This window comes from Carassius carassius, chromosome 24 (assembly GCF_963082965.1).
Source record: "Carassius carassius chromosome 24, fCarCar2.1, whole genome shotgun sequence".
Taxonomy (NCBI): Eukaryota; Metazoa; Chordata; class Actinopteri; order Cypriniformes; family Cyprinidae; genus Carassius; species Carassius carassius.
The window spans coordinates 27388375-27403938 of NC_081778.1; the positions used below are offsets into that span (position 1 = coordinate 27388375).

General features: G+C 35.4%; 1 protein-coding gene across 1 annotated transcript; it reads right to left on the minus strand.

Moving 5' to 3' along the window:
- Positions 1-703: 703 nt before the first annotated feature.
- LOC132103349 (WASH complex subunit 5) lies at positions 704-14805 on the minus strand. The gene is made up of 29 exons (XM_059508391.1): positions 14701-14805; positions 14167-14422; positions 13915-14060; positions 13606-13690; positions 13426-13526; positions 13075-13267; positions 12115-12267; positions 11905-12018; positions 11655-11826; positions 11312-11439; positions 10768-10897; positions 10567-10679; positions 10325-10491; positions 10168-10243; positions 9973-10083; positions 8498-8638; positions 7721-7801; positions 7389-7490; positions 7121-7300; positions 6923-7047; positions 6658-6820; positions 4898-5000; positions 4729-4808; positions 4549-4652; positions 4314-4443; positions 4042-4138; positions 2767-2920; positions 1713-1800; positions 704-1598 (listed from the first exon to the last, which is right to left on the minus strand). The coding sequence occupies exons 2-29, from the start codon at positions 14350-14352 to the stop codon at positions 1542-1544; spliced, it is 3480 nt and encodes a 1159-aa protein (XP_059364374.1). The 5' UTR covers positions 14353-14422; positions 14701-14805; the 3' UTR covers positions 704-1541.
- Positions 14806-15564: the final 759 nt, after the last annotated feature.

The following is a 15564-nucleotide window of genomic DNA, read 5'->3' on the forward strand; positions in this document are numbered from 1 at the left end:
GATGACTTTCTGTGTTTGTATTTGTAGTTTACACATAAAATACCATCAGGAGACTAGACTCACACAACGAACATGAACAATAACTCAGTATTGTTTATTTTCGTTTATAACAACTGTCCATCTGAAGCAATACTCTCTGCTCACTGTGACCCTGACCTGTCCGATACAAATGCACACTCGATCATATTGGAATAAACGTGTCTGTCAAAACCGAGTCGGATGCTGGTCGTTTTAATCGATTCATCGGGTATCGTAGCACATTGATCCCTGATTGAAGGACGAAAGAAACCAAAATACCTATGAATGTATTTAAGAAAAATCATATTTTCAAACATAGCCACACCCACTCTGAGATCTATAGAAGCCCGTTTTCTCCACAACATTAATAATAATAATAAAGGTGATTGCCGCCCCCAGTTTGAATGAGAAATAAACTCTGAATTTTGATTTAACGTTACTTTCTTACAATTCAAAGTTTACGTTAACGTTCTTTTTTCCCCACGATACAGAATAAAAACTTTAAAAAAAAATTAATTTTGTAAAAATGTAGGAATTACGAGGTATAAACTCAGAATTCTGACTTTATCACAATTCCGAATTTACATGTAGATTTTTTTTTCTTCGCTACAGAAGGAAAGAAAAAGACCGAATAAAAACCTTTTTTATGGCGCACTGTTTAGTTTTTTTTGCTCTTAAAAAAATGTAAATGCATTGTTTTATCTAACAATTCTGTCTTTTTTTTTTTTTTTTTTTTTTTTTTTTTTTTTGAAGTTATCTCACCATTCGATGCTTTTTCCTTAGAATTGCAAGAAAATAATTAAATGTTTTTATCCAATGGTGGAAACAAGCTTCTACAGCGATCTCTCTCAAAATCACAGAACTGGAATCCAGGACAGCGTTAACTGGTAGTGATTTTTTTGCAGCTGTAATTGAGGTCTTTTCAATGCTTTCTGCTCAGTTAGCCTCTGTCAGTTTCTCTTGTGTTCGCATCTGACCGTGTACACAGTTTATATTCATAGATTCTTCATGGCTGTTTTTGTTCATTGTGTGCTGTATAAAGTCTGACAATTAAAATGATAAATGCTCATTTTTTAATACAGTATCCATTCAGTATTGTAATATATTTAAGATAAAAGTAAAACTTTAAATCAAAGCATGTCTTGTTTGCTGTGTGCGAAAAAAATTCTTGTATACAGGTTTAGAATAATTCTTACTCTAAATTCTGATTGGTTGAGCCACAATTTTACATTTAAACCAATGAAGCACAGCAGTTTTTATCTTACTGCTGTTGCCACTATTTTATAAAAGCAATAAATCTTGAGAGGTTGTGAATTAGAGATTAATTTTTGTGTAAATGTCTGAAGTCGTATCAAAACATACACATGGCATTTATTACACCAGCAGACACATCAGGTCAGTAACAGCTACCAAAGATGATCATGTTTTAAAACTTAAATGTTAAAAATGTTAATCAGTTTCATTAGTGGTTTAAGAGAAAGACAGATGATATCAAATATGATTTGACATTACAACAGGCACATTTACAGTACAGTCCTGAATTCATCGAAAATGAAACTTGGCACATGAGCCTCTGCCACCTGAGAAAGAAAAGAAAAGAAAAGAAAAGAAAAGAAAAATGATTTCTTCTCATTTTATTTTGTGAAACATTTGTCTCTTTCAAAAAAAAAAAATCTCATGGCAATATTTCCTACCTTTCTGGGCAGTTTAGTGTAACGCACATAGTCCTCCAGAAACATTAATGCTCCGACTACATCTGAGGGCATATCTGGAATCTTCTGACTGTAAGGCACACAGACACTGTTAAACACTTCTGTTGTTATCATGCAGAAAAAATAGATTCTATTTTAAAATTAGAGAATAAATTATGCCTTGCTTAAAATTAATATCAGGATTTATTTTTTGCATTATTATTTTTATGCAGCCATAATACATCACATATTTTTTACTGTAATAAAAAAAAGAACATTATTAAAAATTATCAATTATTTAGTTTATATTTATAAATCAATTTAGTATTTGTTGTACTGCCTTTATGTAGATAATAAAAAACCCTATGTTTTAAACGTTTTATATTTTGGATTATTTTACTCTCTCTCTCTCATATATATATATATATATATATATATATATATATAAGAAAAGAAAAGAAAAGAAAAGCACATTGATCCCTGATTGAAGGGATATATATATATATGTGTATGTATATATATATATATATATATATATATATATATATATATATATATATATATATATATATACACACATACACATTTATTATACTCTACATATTAAATTTTTTTATATTTTGTTATTTTACTCTATATAACTCGCTTAGTTATGTATTTTCTAATATATTATATTTTCTAATATATTATATTTTATAATACGTGTATTATTTATTCATATATTATTTATATTTCTATACCATGATTTAAAACATTATTTTATAGTTTAATATTTTATAACTATTGTAACTAATAAGTAATAAAAATAGGTTTTATTAGTTAATTAACATTTTTATAATAAACTTCACTTACACAGCAATGTAGTACTTGTTGTACAGCCTTTATGCAGATATTATTTATTAATATTATATTTAATAATTATTTTAAAACATTTTACTCTATATATTTTTTATTCTAAAACAGTAAAAAATTAAAAATAAAAGTCTATTATTAGTTATAATTTTTTGGGGTAACATTCTTGTTTCTCTATCTCACATGGTACACTAAAGTGAGGTACCTGGTGCACTGCTCCATTATGGAGCGAATAAACTGTCCGATCAGAGCCAGGAAATGTTCAGTGTATCTGGAATGAAACTGTTTGAGCAACGTCAGGAGACCCAACACCAGAGGAGCCCAATCCACTGCATCTGCTGCCTTCCTGCACGTCATACCTGTAAAAAACACAAAAACCCACACGAGCAGTATGTTTTCACTACTTTAAATAATTATACATATTACAAATGTTCTTTTGAAATTTCTATTCATCAAAGAAAAGTAAAGTGCCACAGTTTCCACAAAAATCTTAAGCAGCACAACTGTTTTCAACATTGCTATTAACAAGAAATGGTTCCTGAGCAGCAAATCAGCAGATTAGAATGATCTCTGAAGATCATGTGACCACTGTTGGGAACGTTACTTTTAAAAAGTAATTAGTTATAGTTACTCACTACTTGTTCCAAAAAGTAACTGAGTTAGTAACTGAATTACTCTATAATAAAAGTAACTCGTTACCAGGAAAAGTAACTATTTGCGTTACTATTAAAAAAAAAAAAAAAAAAAAAGTTGTCAAATAATTTTTTTTTTCTTTGGAGCAGTTTTCACAAGTCAGTTAAAATGAGTAGAAAAGACAGATGTTTGTGCATAACTTTCAATATTTATTGCACGTCAACAGACAGCAAGAGTTTTATCCTGCACTTCCAAGTATTATCTTTGTAAGCCACTAGCTTTGTAGATGTGTGTGTCACATATTACATGTACACATTACATGCACGTTCTTGCCTTTGACCACAATGAATTTGAAGTAGTGCTTATATCTCGTTATTAACCCACCTCCTCACTCGCTGTGTGAGCCACTGAGCCAGGGGTGCGTTCGGATTACATAATTTATTAAATCAATGCAAAGTAACGCACCACATTTAACGTCCAGTAATGTTAACGGCGTTATACCGACGGGAAAAGTAATTAGTCAGATTAACCCGTTACTGAAAAAATAACGTTGTTACCTAACGCTGTTCTTTTAAACGGCATTATTACAAACACTGCATGTGACACTGAAGACTGGAGTAATGATGTTGAAAATACAGCTTTGAATAAAGAAATAAATTACATTTTAAAATGTATTAAATTAGAAAACAGCTATTTTAAATTGTAATATTATTTCACACCATTTCTGTTCTTACTCTATTTCTGATCAAATCCATGCAGCCTTGGTGCAACCTTCTTTGGAAAGCATTAAAAAGATCTTACTAATCCCAAAACATCCGAATGGTAGAGTAGAAAATCAGTTCCAGACCTTGGCTTTTGTTGTACTGCAGTTTCGGCAGCTGCGCGATGAGGAACAGGAAGTTCACAATGGGAAAGTAAGGCAGACGCTTTGTGGTGATGTAGATCTGAAAGGATCAATTTGAACAAAACAACAAAAAGTGGTTCATGACTGCATTATGTCACGTAGGATGATCTTTTTTTCTGCATCAAAGTGACTAATCAGGCCAAAAAATGGACAAAAACATCTAATAAAATAATAACTGCTGTGTCAAATGAAGATTTCACATGCACACGACTCACTTTGTTGAGTGGGTTGTGGATTCCTGCGGCCTCCAGATACGCAGTGATCTCGTAGAGCAGAGTGTTGTCCTCTTTGGGATACGGTAGCGAAGGATCCTGGTAATGAGCTTCGATATCAGACAGCAGAGACCTGGAAATGAGCACACTAACACTGTAAGATGTCTATGAGGGAGAAGGTGAAACTATCCCAAGTAACTAAGACATAAATCAAGAAGAAACATCATTCCCAACCCACTTGTTCAGATTATCCAGCGCCGCAGCAAGGTGTTTCGAGTCAAATTTGCAGGAGTAGTTCAGTTCATTTGCTATCTGCTGCCTCAAGATCTGCATCTGACCCACCTGTCAAACGATCATTGTTTGATTTTGAACATTTATGCTGAAAAAGGAGAAACGTCTCGTAGATAGAAAGCAGCACCTTCATGATGGCTTCCAGATACGCTGGCCAGATCTTCTGAGTTTTGGCCACAGCGTTGGCGTAGACTTTGCTTGCATTTGCTGAATATTAATGCAGAAACACAAATATATCAAGAAGATTGTTGTGGGAATTAGTGTCAGATTTACAGTAGTTTATCAAACACACCTACCCACAATCCCTTTGACGGGATTGACAGCCGTCAGCAGAGCTTTAAAGACGTCAACCACAGCTTTGTCCTTCAGGATGTTCCTCTGAAAGACTGTCAGAAAATTCTGCAATGGACAAACAAAGACAGATTATTATTATTAAAAAGACATCTATTGTGAAGACTGGGATGCACTTTTTAAAATAATTAATCTTTTTATTTATATATATGAAAATCTTTGCCCGAACCCGAACGGGACCCGACGGTCATGTGATGTGTTTCGATTAGCGCGAGAAAGATGCGAAAATGGATGCTGAGTAGGTGTAACCTTTGGTGTAACGGAGGCTTGCCTCTGGCGATTATGTTTTGGTTGCACCAGCAACTAAAGCAAAGTCTGATTTGTGGAAAAGTTTTGACCTTGTTTATAATGAGAATAATGAGTGAATAATGACCACCATCAGTGAGCGCAGGAACGCGCTGAAGACATCTACAGTGGATTCAATAATGTTCCAAAAACATGTAGGCTTAGCCTAATCGAAGTGAGTAATAAAGTTTTTTAAAATGATAACTAAATATTCATTGAGTCTTAAATGCATAATGTGGACAGAGTATTTACGCTATTGTTGGCATTATTCTTTTATTAAATATCATCTGCTAGTGGCGAAGCAAATACAGCGAAGCCTTTATCTTAATTTCGTTATTGCCAAATACCCATCTTAATTAAAAATGTATCTTAATTTAATTTGTTTTAAAAAACTCGTTTTTATTGGTGCGTTGGTCTATTTATAGGCTAAATGAGCCTATGTCTATTTAGAGTGCTGAGATGTTAAGATGTCACAGAGGACTTATTTTATTTCTTTATTCCAACTTCCAAGTGGTCTAGTCTACGTTAGTTTTGAATAAATTATGTTAAAACATGTATAAATTACTCATTCTTGTCACATGGAAAAAGAGCGTGTGTGTGCGCACATATGAATAATGTCGGGCTGTAAACGGGTGCAGGCTTTTAAAAAGCTGTCAATCAAAATGTACTTGTCGGGCTCGGGCCGAAACCTGTCGGGTTCGGGTCCTGTCGGGCCTTACTTTTAAGTATTAGAGCTCTAATATATATATATATATATATATATATATATACACAATCATGGTTGTTGATTCAGTTTTTTACTAAATCATGCAATGCATGCAATTCTTTTGTTACAGTTTATAGTTGTTTTCATTTATATTATTATTACTACTACTACTAATAATAATAATAATTTTTTCATTATTGCCGTTGCTGTCATTATTATTAACCATTTTTTTTATTGTTATTTTATATATAATTTGTGTTACATTTATTGTGTAGATGGAGATTTCATGGTATCGTGGTATGAATTTAAATATTTAATCGATTTCAGATACAATTACAATTGTGGATTCTGTTCTTTAGTAAATTAAACAAAATTTTTATGCTATTCATTTTGATTGTTTTGTTAGTTTATAATTGTTTTAATTTATTATTATGCAACTAATCTTATTATTATTGACTACTTTTTTATTTTAATTTAATATTTAATTTTATTTATCATTTACGTGTCTTTTATTGTGAAGAGGGGATTTCATGGTATTCACTAGAGGTGTTATTATTTCATAAAAATTCTATTTTGATTTAATTTTGATTCATTATAGAATCAAATCATTATAGAATTCATTAGTAAATTACTTAAAAATTGTCTTGTCTGAAGGTCTGTGATTATTTGAGAAATGATTATCTAATAATGAATGATGATTATATTAAGATTGACCTGCAGTTCTTTGACGATCATGAAACACAAGAGTCGGTCGAGTCCATTCAGGCCGAAGGTGCCCAGCGTGTCCTGAATCTCAGAGAAGAGTCGGTTGTTGGTCACTTCCTGATGCGTCCTCATATCGTACCAGGTGTTCAGCTGATCAATGTAACACGTCGTTCTGAGAGAAACACACACAAGAAACGGGACTTTGCTTCACACTTGTAGCTCTCGACTATCAAAGCTTTGAGTGTTTGAAATAATCCCGTCTGCGCTGACTCACTTCGGATCTGTGATCCTCAGGATCTCCCTGCAGAGACGTCCAATAAACGTGGCCGATTCATCAACGGACGGATACTTGGGAATGGGAATGTGAGTGGACTGGTAGACGCTTTGCCAGTCTTGGATCTGAAAAGAACCGCTTTAAATCAACACTAGCAGTAAACAACAAGTAATCAATAAGATACTACAAAGACAAGACCTTGGTTCTGAGGAAACTGTTGCACTCCTGCTCTACGTTGTAGTTGATGATACGAGACACTTCCTCCTGCCAGATCTTCAGGCCGTAGATGCTCACGTAATCCTGAATGTATTCAAACGAGCGGTAAAACCCATCCATGGTGGCAGCCATTTCCTTCAGCTTTGGCATCAGTTCACTGGGCTGAGAGAGACATCAGAAACCAGACAGATCCTACAGAATGTAATCTTAAGAAACAGAATTATTCAGCAAGGCAAAATGGTTTGCTCACCTTGGCTTTGGGGTTGAAGAAGAGGCCTTTGTGCAGAGCGTAAGCAACACGTTTGACGAGCTCTTTCCTAATCCCGTCCTCCAGAAGCTGCTTCGGATCCACCTGAAACAGACGTGTTTTCATGCTTCCTGAGATCTCGTGACAAAAGTGATGATTCATATTCCTCAAACACAGTAATAAGGTTAGTTAGAACATCTTCTCAGATACAGTACTGTCAACATGAATCAAAAAAAGACCCAGTTTACTTTCTTAATGCACTTTTCTGGTCTTTTTGCGAATTAAAAGAAAAATGCCGGAGTTTGTGATCTATCAAAATCAAATGATTCCGGTACCTTGATGATGCCGACGAGTGTGGTCTTCATCATCAGAATACCTTCAGTGAAGACTGAGATGGCATGAGTGAGTTTAGCCACCTGTTAGATGAAGAAGGTCAGTGAGTTACTTTATTATTATTCTTACATATAAATACATACACAAAAACATCAAGATGGTGACTCGAGGCCTGAAATGTAAGTTTAATTTAAATTACTATGCAGGCTCGGTTTTGTAAAGAATTTTGCTGAGTAAGTTAGTTATACAGTATATAAAAAAATTATATATTATATTATATATATATATATATATATATATATATATATATATATATATATATATACACACATATACACACACACACACATATATATATACATATATTCATATATAGAGACTTAAATAAGGAATAAAAGAATAAGGAAAAATAAATATATATACAGTACAATAATACAACATATACTACATACATTTATGATGTAATATTTTTTAATCTGCATAGTCAGCACAAACAAATACTACACTGATTTATAAATATAATAACTTCACAATTAAATAAATTAATTAAATTTAAAAAAAAAAAAAAAAAAAATATATATATATATATATATATATATATATATATATATATATATATATATATATATATATATATATATATATATATAAAAAATTACATAAAGAAAAAAATATATATATACACAAGTATATATATATAGTCATGTAATGTTTTAATTTTACTGAGCAAGTAAAAGTCTTGCCTCTTTCAAGAATTCATCAGAAGGTATCTGTCGTACCTCATAGCGGGCACTGAGTTGAGCGTAGTCCTTCAGTTTGTCTTTGTCCAGACGTGTGGGCACCTCCATGATGTCATGGATCTGCAGTTTGATGATCTTGGCCAGCGAGGTGAACATGCTCTCTGGAATGATCTGCAGGACCTGGAAGCAAGAAACACCAAGTCAGAGTGAATACAGAGAGATTTTAAAGGGTTAGTTCACCCAGATAGCAAATTTATGTAATTAATAACTTACCCTGATGTTGTTTCAAACCCGTAAAACCTCCGGTTATCTTTGGAACACAGTTTAAGATATTTTAGATTTAGTCCGATAGCTCTCAGTCCCTCCATTGAAGCTGTGTGCACAGTATACTGTCCATGTCCAGAAAGGTAAGAAAAACATCATCACAGTAGTCCACGTGACATCAGAGAGTCGGTTAGAATTTTTTGAAGCATTGAAAATACATTTTAGTCCAAAAATAGCAAAAATGACGACTTTATTCAGCATTGTCTTCTCTTCCGTGTCTGTTGTGTGAGAGAGTTCAAAACAAAGCAGCTGGATATCCGGTTCGCGAACGAATCATTCAGTTCACCAAATCGAACTGAATCGTTTTAAACGGTTCGCATCTCTAATACGCATTTATCCACAAATGACTTAAGATGTTAACTTTTTTAATGTAGCTGACACTCCCTCTGAGTTCAAACAAACCAATATCCCGGAGTAATGCATATACTCAAACAGTACACTGACTGAACTGCTGTGAAGAGAGAACTGAAGATGAACACCAAGCCGAACCAGATAGCGAACAATAGACTGACTCGTTCACGAGTGAAGAACCGGTTGCATCGGTTTTCGGATCACCAGTAGTTCTTTCGGACAGTTCGATTCAATAAACCGGTTGAAGAAAACGGTTCACCGGTTCTTTTGCGCTCGACGTATAATGGCGTCATTTGCGATGATTGCCCTTGATTCAAGCCTTCGGTTTACCCGCGCTCATAACACTAGCACAGAATCAGTTCAGAATCAATCACCTGATTGCGAAACGCGAACCGTTTAAAACGATTCAGTTCGATTTGGTGAACTGAATGATTCGTTTGCGAACCAGATATCCAGACTGCTTTGTTTTGAACTCTCTCACACAACAGACACGGAAGAGAAGACAATGCTGAATAAAGTCGTTGTTTTTGCTATTTTTGGACCAAAATGTATTTTCGATGCTTCAAAAAATTGACCTCTGATGTCACATGGACTACTTTGATGATGTTTTTCTTACCTTTCTGGACATGGACAGTATACCGTACACACAGCTTCAATGGAGGGACTGAGAGCTCTCGGACTAAATCTAAAGTATCTTAAACTGTGTTCCAAAGATAAACTGAGGTTTTACGGGTTTGAAACAACATGAGGGTAAGTTATTAATTACATAAATTTGCTGTCTGGGTGAACTAACCCTTTAAACAAAAGATCCAACCACAAATCAAAACCCTTCTCCAAACCTTTCTGACATAAGCCACCAGCTCCCCAGAGTAAAACTGAGACACGCTCAGCAGATCTGGACTGTTGACCTGGTTGATTCGTAGGAGAGGCAGATCCAGCGCAGACGCAAGCTGTTCATATTCATAAAACTTGTGTTATATTTCACAGTTCGATTTGTTTCTAGTTTCATATATTAACAGGCCAGTCTGACTCACCTTCAGGAAAGTGGCTCTGAGTTTGGTCACCATCGACGGGTTTGCTCTGATACTCTCTTGCATTATTGAGGTGAAGCTGTGAGAAACACATTTGGAAATGAACTTCAGTCTAATCGTTTGATGAGAAACCAAAAAGAGGTCAAAGTAGCGTCATCACCTGTCAATGATCTGCCAGGCGTAGGACAGATCTCCCACTATCTGCATGGTGATGAGCACTTCCTCTTTGATATTGATGGTGCGGATCATCTGATGCAGGAACTTGCGTGTGTCCGCCAGGAACTGACTCACCTGCAGGTTGGACTCCAGCTGGTGAAACTCTTGGACCTTTCCAGAGAAACAATGTCATGTGAAACCACTGCAGAGGGTCACGTCACAGCACACGTTCAGATGTGTCCGTACCTCCACGAGAGCCTGAATGAGCTGCACGGTCTTCCTGCCGGCAGCGGTTGAGTCCTCATAGTTCAGGGACTCGATCTGTTTGGAGATCTCTCTGAACCAGGCCTGAAGATTCTCTGATCAAACAGATGAATGCATGAACACACTGATGATCATGTCCACAGTTTGCCTCCTGCATGTTGTGGGACCTCAAAAGCACTTTACCGTTTTTCTCCACCCTGGTGAGAGGTTTGACTCCAGAAAACACCTCGGCCAGCTCCACCATTCTCTCCGATCCCTCTTTCTTATAGCTCTCCCACTTCAGCTGCTTCTCTGCCAACATCTGCTTGAACATCTGAGAATCACAAAAACCCAGAGAAATGAAAAACCAGAGTCCCAGTAACAAATTAAACTGCCTTACAAACATTTGGGGTCGGTAAGTTTTCTTGATGTCTCACCAAGGCTACATTTAATTGATGAATAAAAATACAGTAAATAGCAATATTGTGGAAATGTTGTAATTATTTCTATTTGAATAGATATTAAAATGTCATTTATTCCTGTGACGCAAAGCTGAATTTTCCGCATCATTACTCTAGTCTTCAGCGTCACATGATCCTTCAGAAAACTTTCTAATATGCTGATTTGCTGCCCAAAAACGTCTCTTACTAGTACTTTTTTAAATTATTTAAAAATTTAGTAGCAGTAGTAGTAGTAATAAAAACTCGCTTTAAGATTGAGAGATATCATCATTATATTTTCGATTTACCTCTTTGAGTATAAACTCAAACTGGGCCGTGTCCAGCAGCAGCTGAAACAGAATTTTGGGATTGTATTTGGAGTCGTTGATGACTTGATCTTTGATCTGACGCAGTCTCTTGTTGTTTGGATCATAAGCTTTCACAAAAAAAAACAAAAGAACAATTACTTAGAAAAGCATTTGGATGCATTCTAAACAGCAAACTCTAGATAGAGATAATCCTTCCAAATAAATTCCGTAATCAAAACCCAAAACATTTACACCAAGAGTTCTCAACTGGTGTCCAGAGCCCACTAGAGGGCCTCAGCAAAAACTTCCACAGGGCTTGCTGATTTCAACCATGAAGTCTCACCGGACTCTGCAGTGTGCAGCATCAGCCAGCGGATGGCGACGTTACAGTCACGGAGGCAGTTGAGCAGTTTGGGAATGTTGTCCAGGATGATTTCCTCTCTCAGGAATCCCTCCTTCAATGACTGATGCACCTGCGGCCGCAAACTCTCCACACTGGCAGCGTATCGACCGGCCTGAGAGGACACAACAATGACTGAGTACGAGTCCAGAGTGACTCTGGTTTAGATCGGGAGACGCCCAGGTGACTGTACCTGTTCTCTGATGTTGGCGGTGTCCAGAGTGTAGTTCAGAGCAGTTTTAGCAGCTTTATATGGTTCCCACGCCTCCACCAAATTCACGGTGATCCCCATGTATATACTTATAACCTGAAGACGTAAGGTGGATATTACAATATATCTAAATGATTAAATATCAAGAAGATCCCATTTCTGGAATCTACATGATTAATAAAGTCTGCTCACCCAGTTGTCAGGGAAGTATTTGTCCACAATCTCTCTCATCTTGGCCTGTTGTGTGTGCAGGATGGAGGGGGTGAAGTATAAGCAGACACACAGCATAGCGGCCTGCGTTGCCAGCGCTGTACTGCGGTGCTCCGGCAGAGGATACGCAGAGACCTGCAACACAACAGACAAACATGTACATAACATGAAGCACAATTAGACATAGGTCATCCGTCTAAAAGAGGGGTTTTCAAAAGTTTGATGCCACAGAGCCCCAAATACTGTATGTGAAGAACCTTCTTCTTAAAAATGAATGTAAGACAGCATTTTCAAGTATAAAAACAAAACTAGTATATTTTTTATTATTATTTAATGTCAATATAACAAAATATTTTTTTCATTATCAACTTATTATATTATCATTTTTTATATGCTGGTTTTTTATTTTTATTTATTTGTCATTTTTTATGTGTGTGTGTTTACACTATTTTGTTTATCTTATTTTAGTTTATGTTTTGTTTTTTTTGCATTTTATCAGTCAACAGAATGAAATAATTTGTCATAATCAGACATTATCTGATTATGACATGATATTATTTGAACATTTTCTGGTTAGCATTTTATCTGAAAAAAAATTGTCATTATCAAACATATTTTAATATTAACTCTTTATACAGTATATCTATGTTTTACACTTTTCTCTGAACCTTTCCAGTTTATTTTTTGCATTTTATCTTCCAATAGAATAGAATAATTTGCCACGATCAAACTTATTAGTAGTAGTTTTTTTAACACTTTTCTTCTGATCCTTTTAAAAAAAACTTTTAAGTTAAATTTTATCTGTCAATTGAATAAAATAATTAGCATCATCAAACTAATTTTACTATTAATGTTAATTTACATATATGTTTTAATAAAAAAAATTCTCTGAACCACCTTGCGGCCCCCAGTTTGAAAAACTAAATCACACTGCTGTCTTGCCTGGTTGTAAATGTCATCAGAGCGGAGGCGGCCGATCACCATACTGAGGAAGACGGGGCTGATGGGAACTCTCTGGAAGTAGCTCTCGGGGTAGTTGGGCGGCCGTTTGGCCCCGGGGTGACTGGAGTATCCCGTGCTACGCAAGAGCTTGCAGATGTCATCCAGGTTTGAGTCACCCGAGGAGCGAGCAGCACTGAGGAGATGAACATTTGTATATAATGCATTTATTCAGTAGCACATTGACATGTTTGTCCATTTGTTGAGATATATCACCACATCTGATCAGCTTGAAAGCTGTTGAAGCCAATCAAACATCTCCAAAAAATACAAGGGTATAAAGGACAGTCTTACCTGTATCTGTAGTAGGACACCAGCATCCTTTCTCTCACCTCTCCCTCCATCTTCTGATCAATGACCAGTAACATGACTCCATACAGGTACAGAGCCTCACACTGACAGAAATCACATGCATTTACACTCGGATTTACTCTGGTAATTCTCATCTGTATTTAGCGAAGCAAAAAACTTTACCAGGAGTTGTTTTCCATCTTCATTCAATAAAACAGTTTCTAGTGTTTGCTGAATGTAGACCCCTTCATTGAGATCATCCAAGTACCTTCAGAGGAAACACTTTATAGTTTTTCATTGAAAAAAAATCTTTTAAAATTTGATTTAGGAAGGAAAATCAGCAAAGCATTACATAAAAAAAATACATTTAATAAATACATTTGAATAATTGCTCCTTGCTGTCATCATAAGATGATTTGAACGTGCAGCTAATTTCAATACAAATTGTTTCGTCACAATTTCAGATAAGTTGCATTTCAAAACAACACACACCTTATCAAGTCTACAACGTATTTATGGACACTCTCAAAGGCCAGGTAGAACCGTGTCAATATTTCGATGTTATTTTCCCGAAACTCCTCATCCAAGTCTTGCAGCTCCGGCTTGGCTTCCAGTTTACTCTCATAAAACTCCGGACCCTAGAAAACACAGATTCATATAAAAACCACTTGCTTATTGCAAATCTATCTGATCATCCTAGCAAACCCAGATCCTATTCCTTTAACAAGATAGCAATTAGAGTACCTTAAAGTAGCTGAAATCACAGATTATGTCTCCGTATTTCTGCTGGTCGCTCTTGTCTTTGAGTCTGAAAACTGCAGGGATAAATTCTGACAGTCTGAGTAGTTCAGCTATGATGGCGTTCCCTCTGGACACGATCCTCAGGATGGCCTGACCACACAGGTTGTTCTCTGCCAGAAAGTCCACCATGATGAGGAAGAAACCAGAAGATCTGCTCTCTGATCAAAGATTCATTCAGTATCCTCAGGGATGGCAAGCTCTGATGAGATTCAATAAAAAAAAACATTACTGTGCATACTACCCACGAATCACGATATTGAGTGTCATCTCTATATATGTACATACAGTCGTTTTACAATACACTGACCTCAGATTATTTATTTCAACAGAAACCTATTTTAATCGAGATTTGATTGGTTTGATTGTATGCACCGGTTGACTATGAATTAAGCGATGCACGATAACAGACAAAACCACATAGAAAACAAGTTTATATGATTATATTACGTTTGGTGAATTTAGATTCTTGTCACTCACCTTCTGCAGTACGGACCAGACACTTCCTGTTTACAAATCACGTGAGTGTCACGAGAAGAGCTCCGCCCAGCGCTTAGTGTAGCGTTAACTGCTTCAAAATAAAAGACTCACAGTTGATGTTTTAAAGATGACTGAGTGATTCTTCATGATCTTTTTTTTATTAGGTGATATTACCAAACTATAATTAAGTATTTTAATTCAGAAACATTTAATACCTTTTTATTTCCTCACACACACACACACACACATATATATATCCTTGGTTACCTACCAGATTACCTTGAAAAAAAAATTTCCAACAGAGGAATCGCTCATGCCTTAAAACAAATTAACATACTATTCAATTATTGTCATTTGTACTTCATTTAAAATGTTAAATTTTTAAGATGTGTATATATTATTCTTTCACCTGTACCTCATCATCTGCAGTTGTGATTTATTCTGTATACCCAAAAGTAAACCACCGCTCATGAATTATTAATCGTCTAGTACTGCATGCAATGTTATTACTTACTATATAAAATGTAATGATGTATTAAAATGTGTTTCATGCCACTCCCCCAGTATCACGTTTTATATTGTAGTCTTGAATATTATTTAAGAGATTTAAAATTGATAAGAAGAATGTGATGCCATTAGGACACTTGTTCAAAAGACCATCTCTGAGGAAAAAAAGAACAGCATAAACCACTTTTTTTCATCCAAATTTATTGCGTTGTCCTCAAACAAGTAGAAAATATATACATTTAGTCTAAATCAAGCAAAAGCCTATTAAAACAGTTCAATTAAATTAAAAGCATTGCACAAGGCCTATGGCTCTGGGAAATAAAGCTTTTGCCACTACAGCGGCATCTATAGATTTTA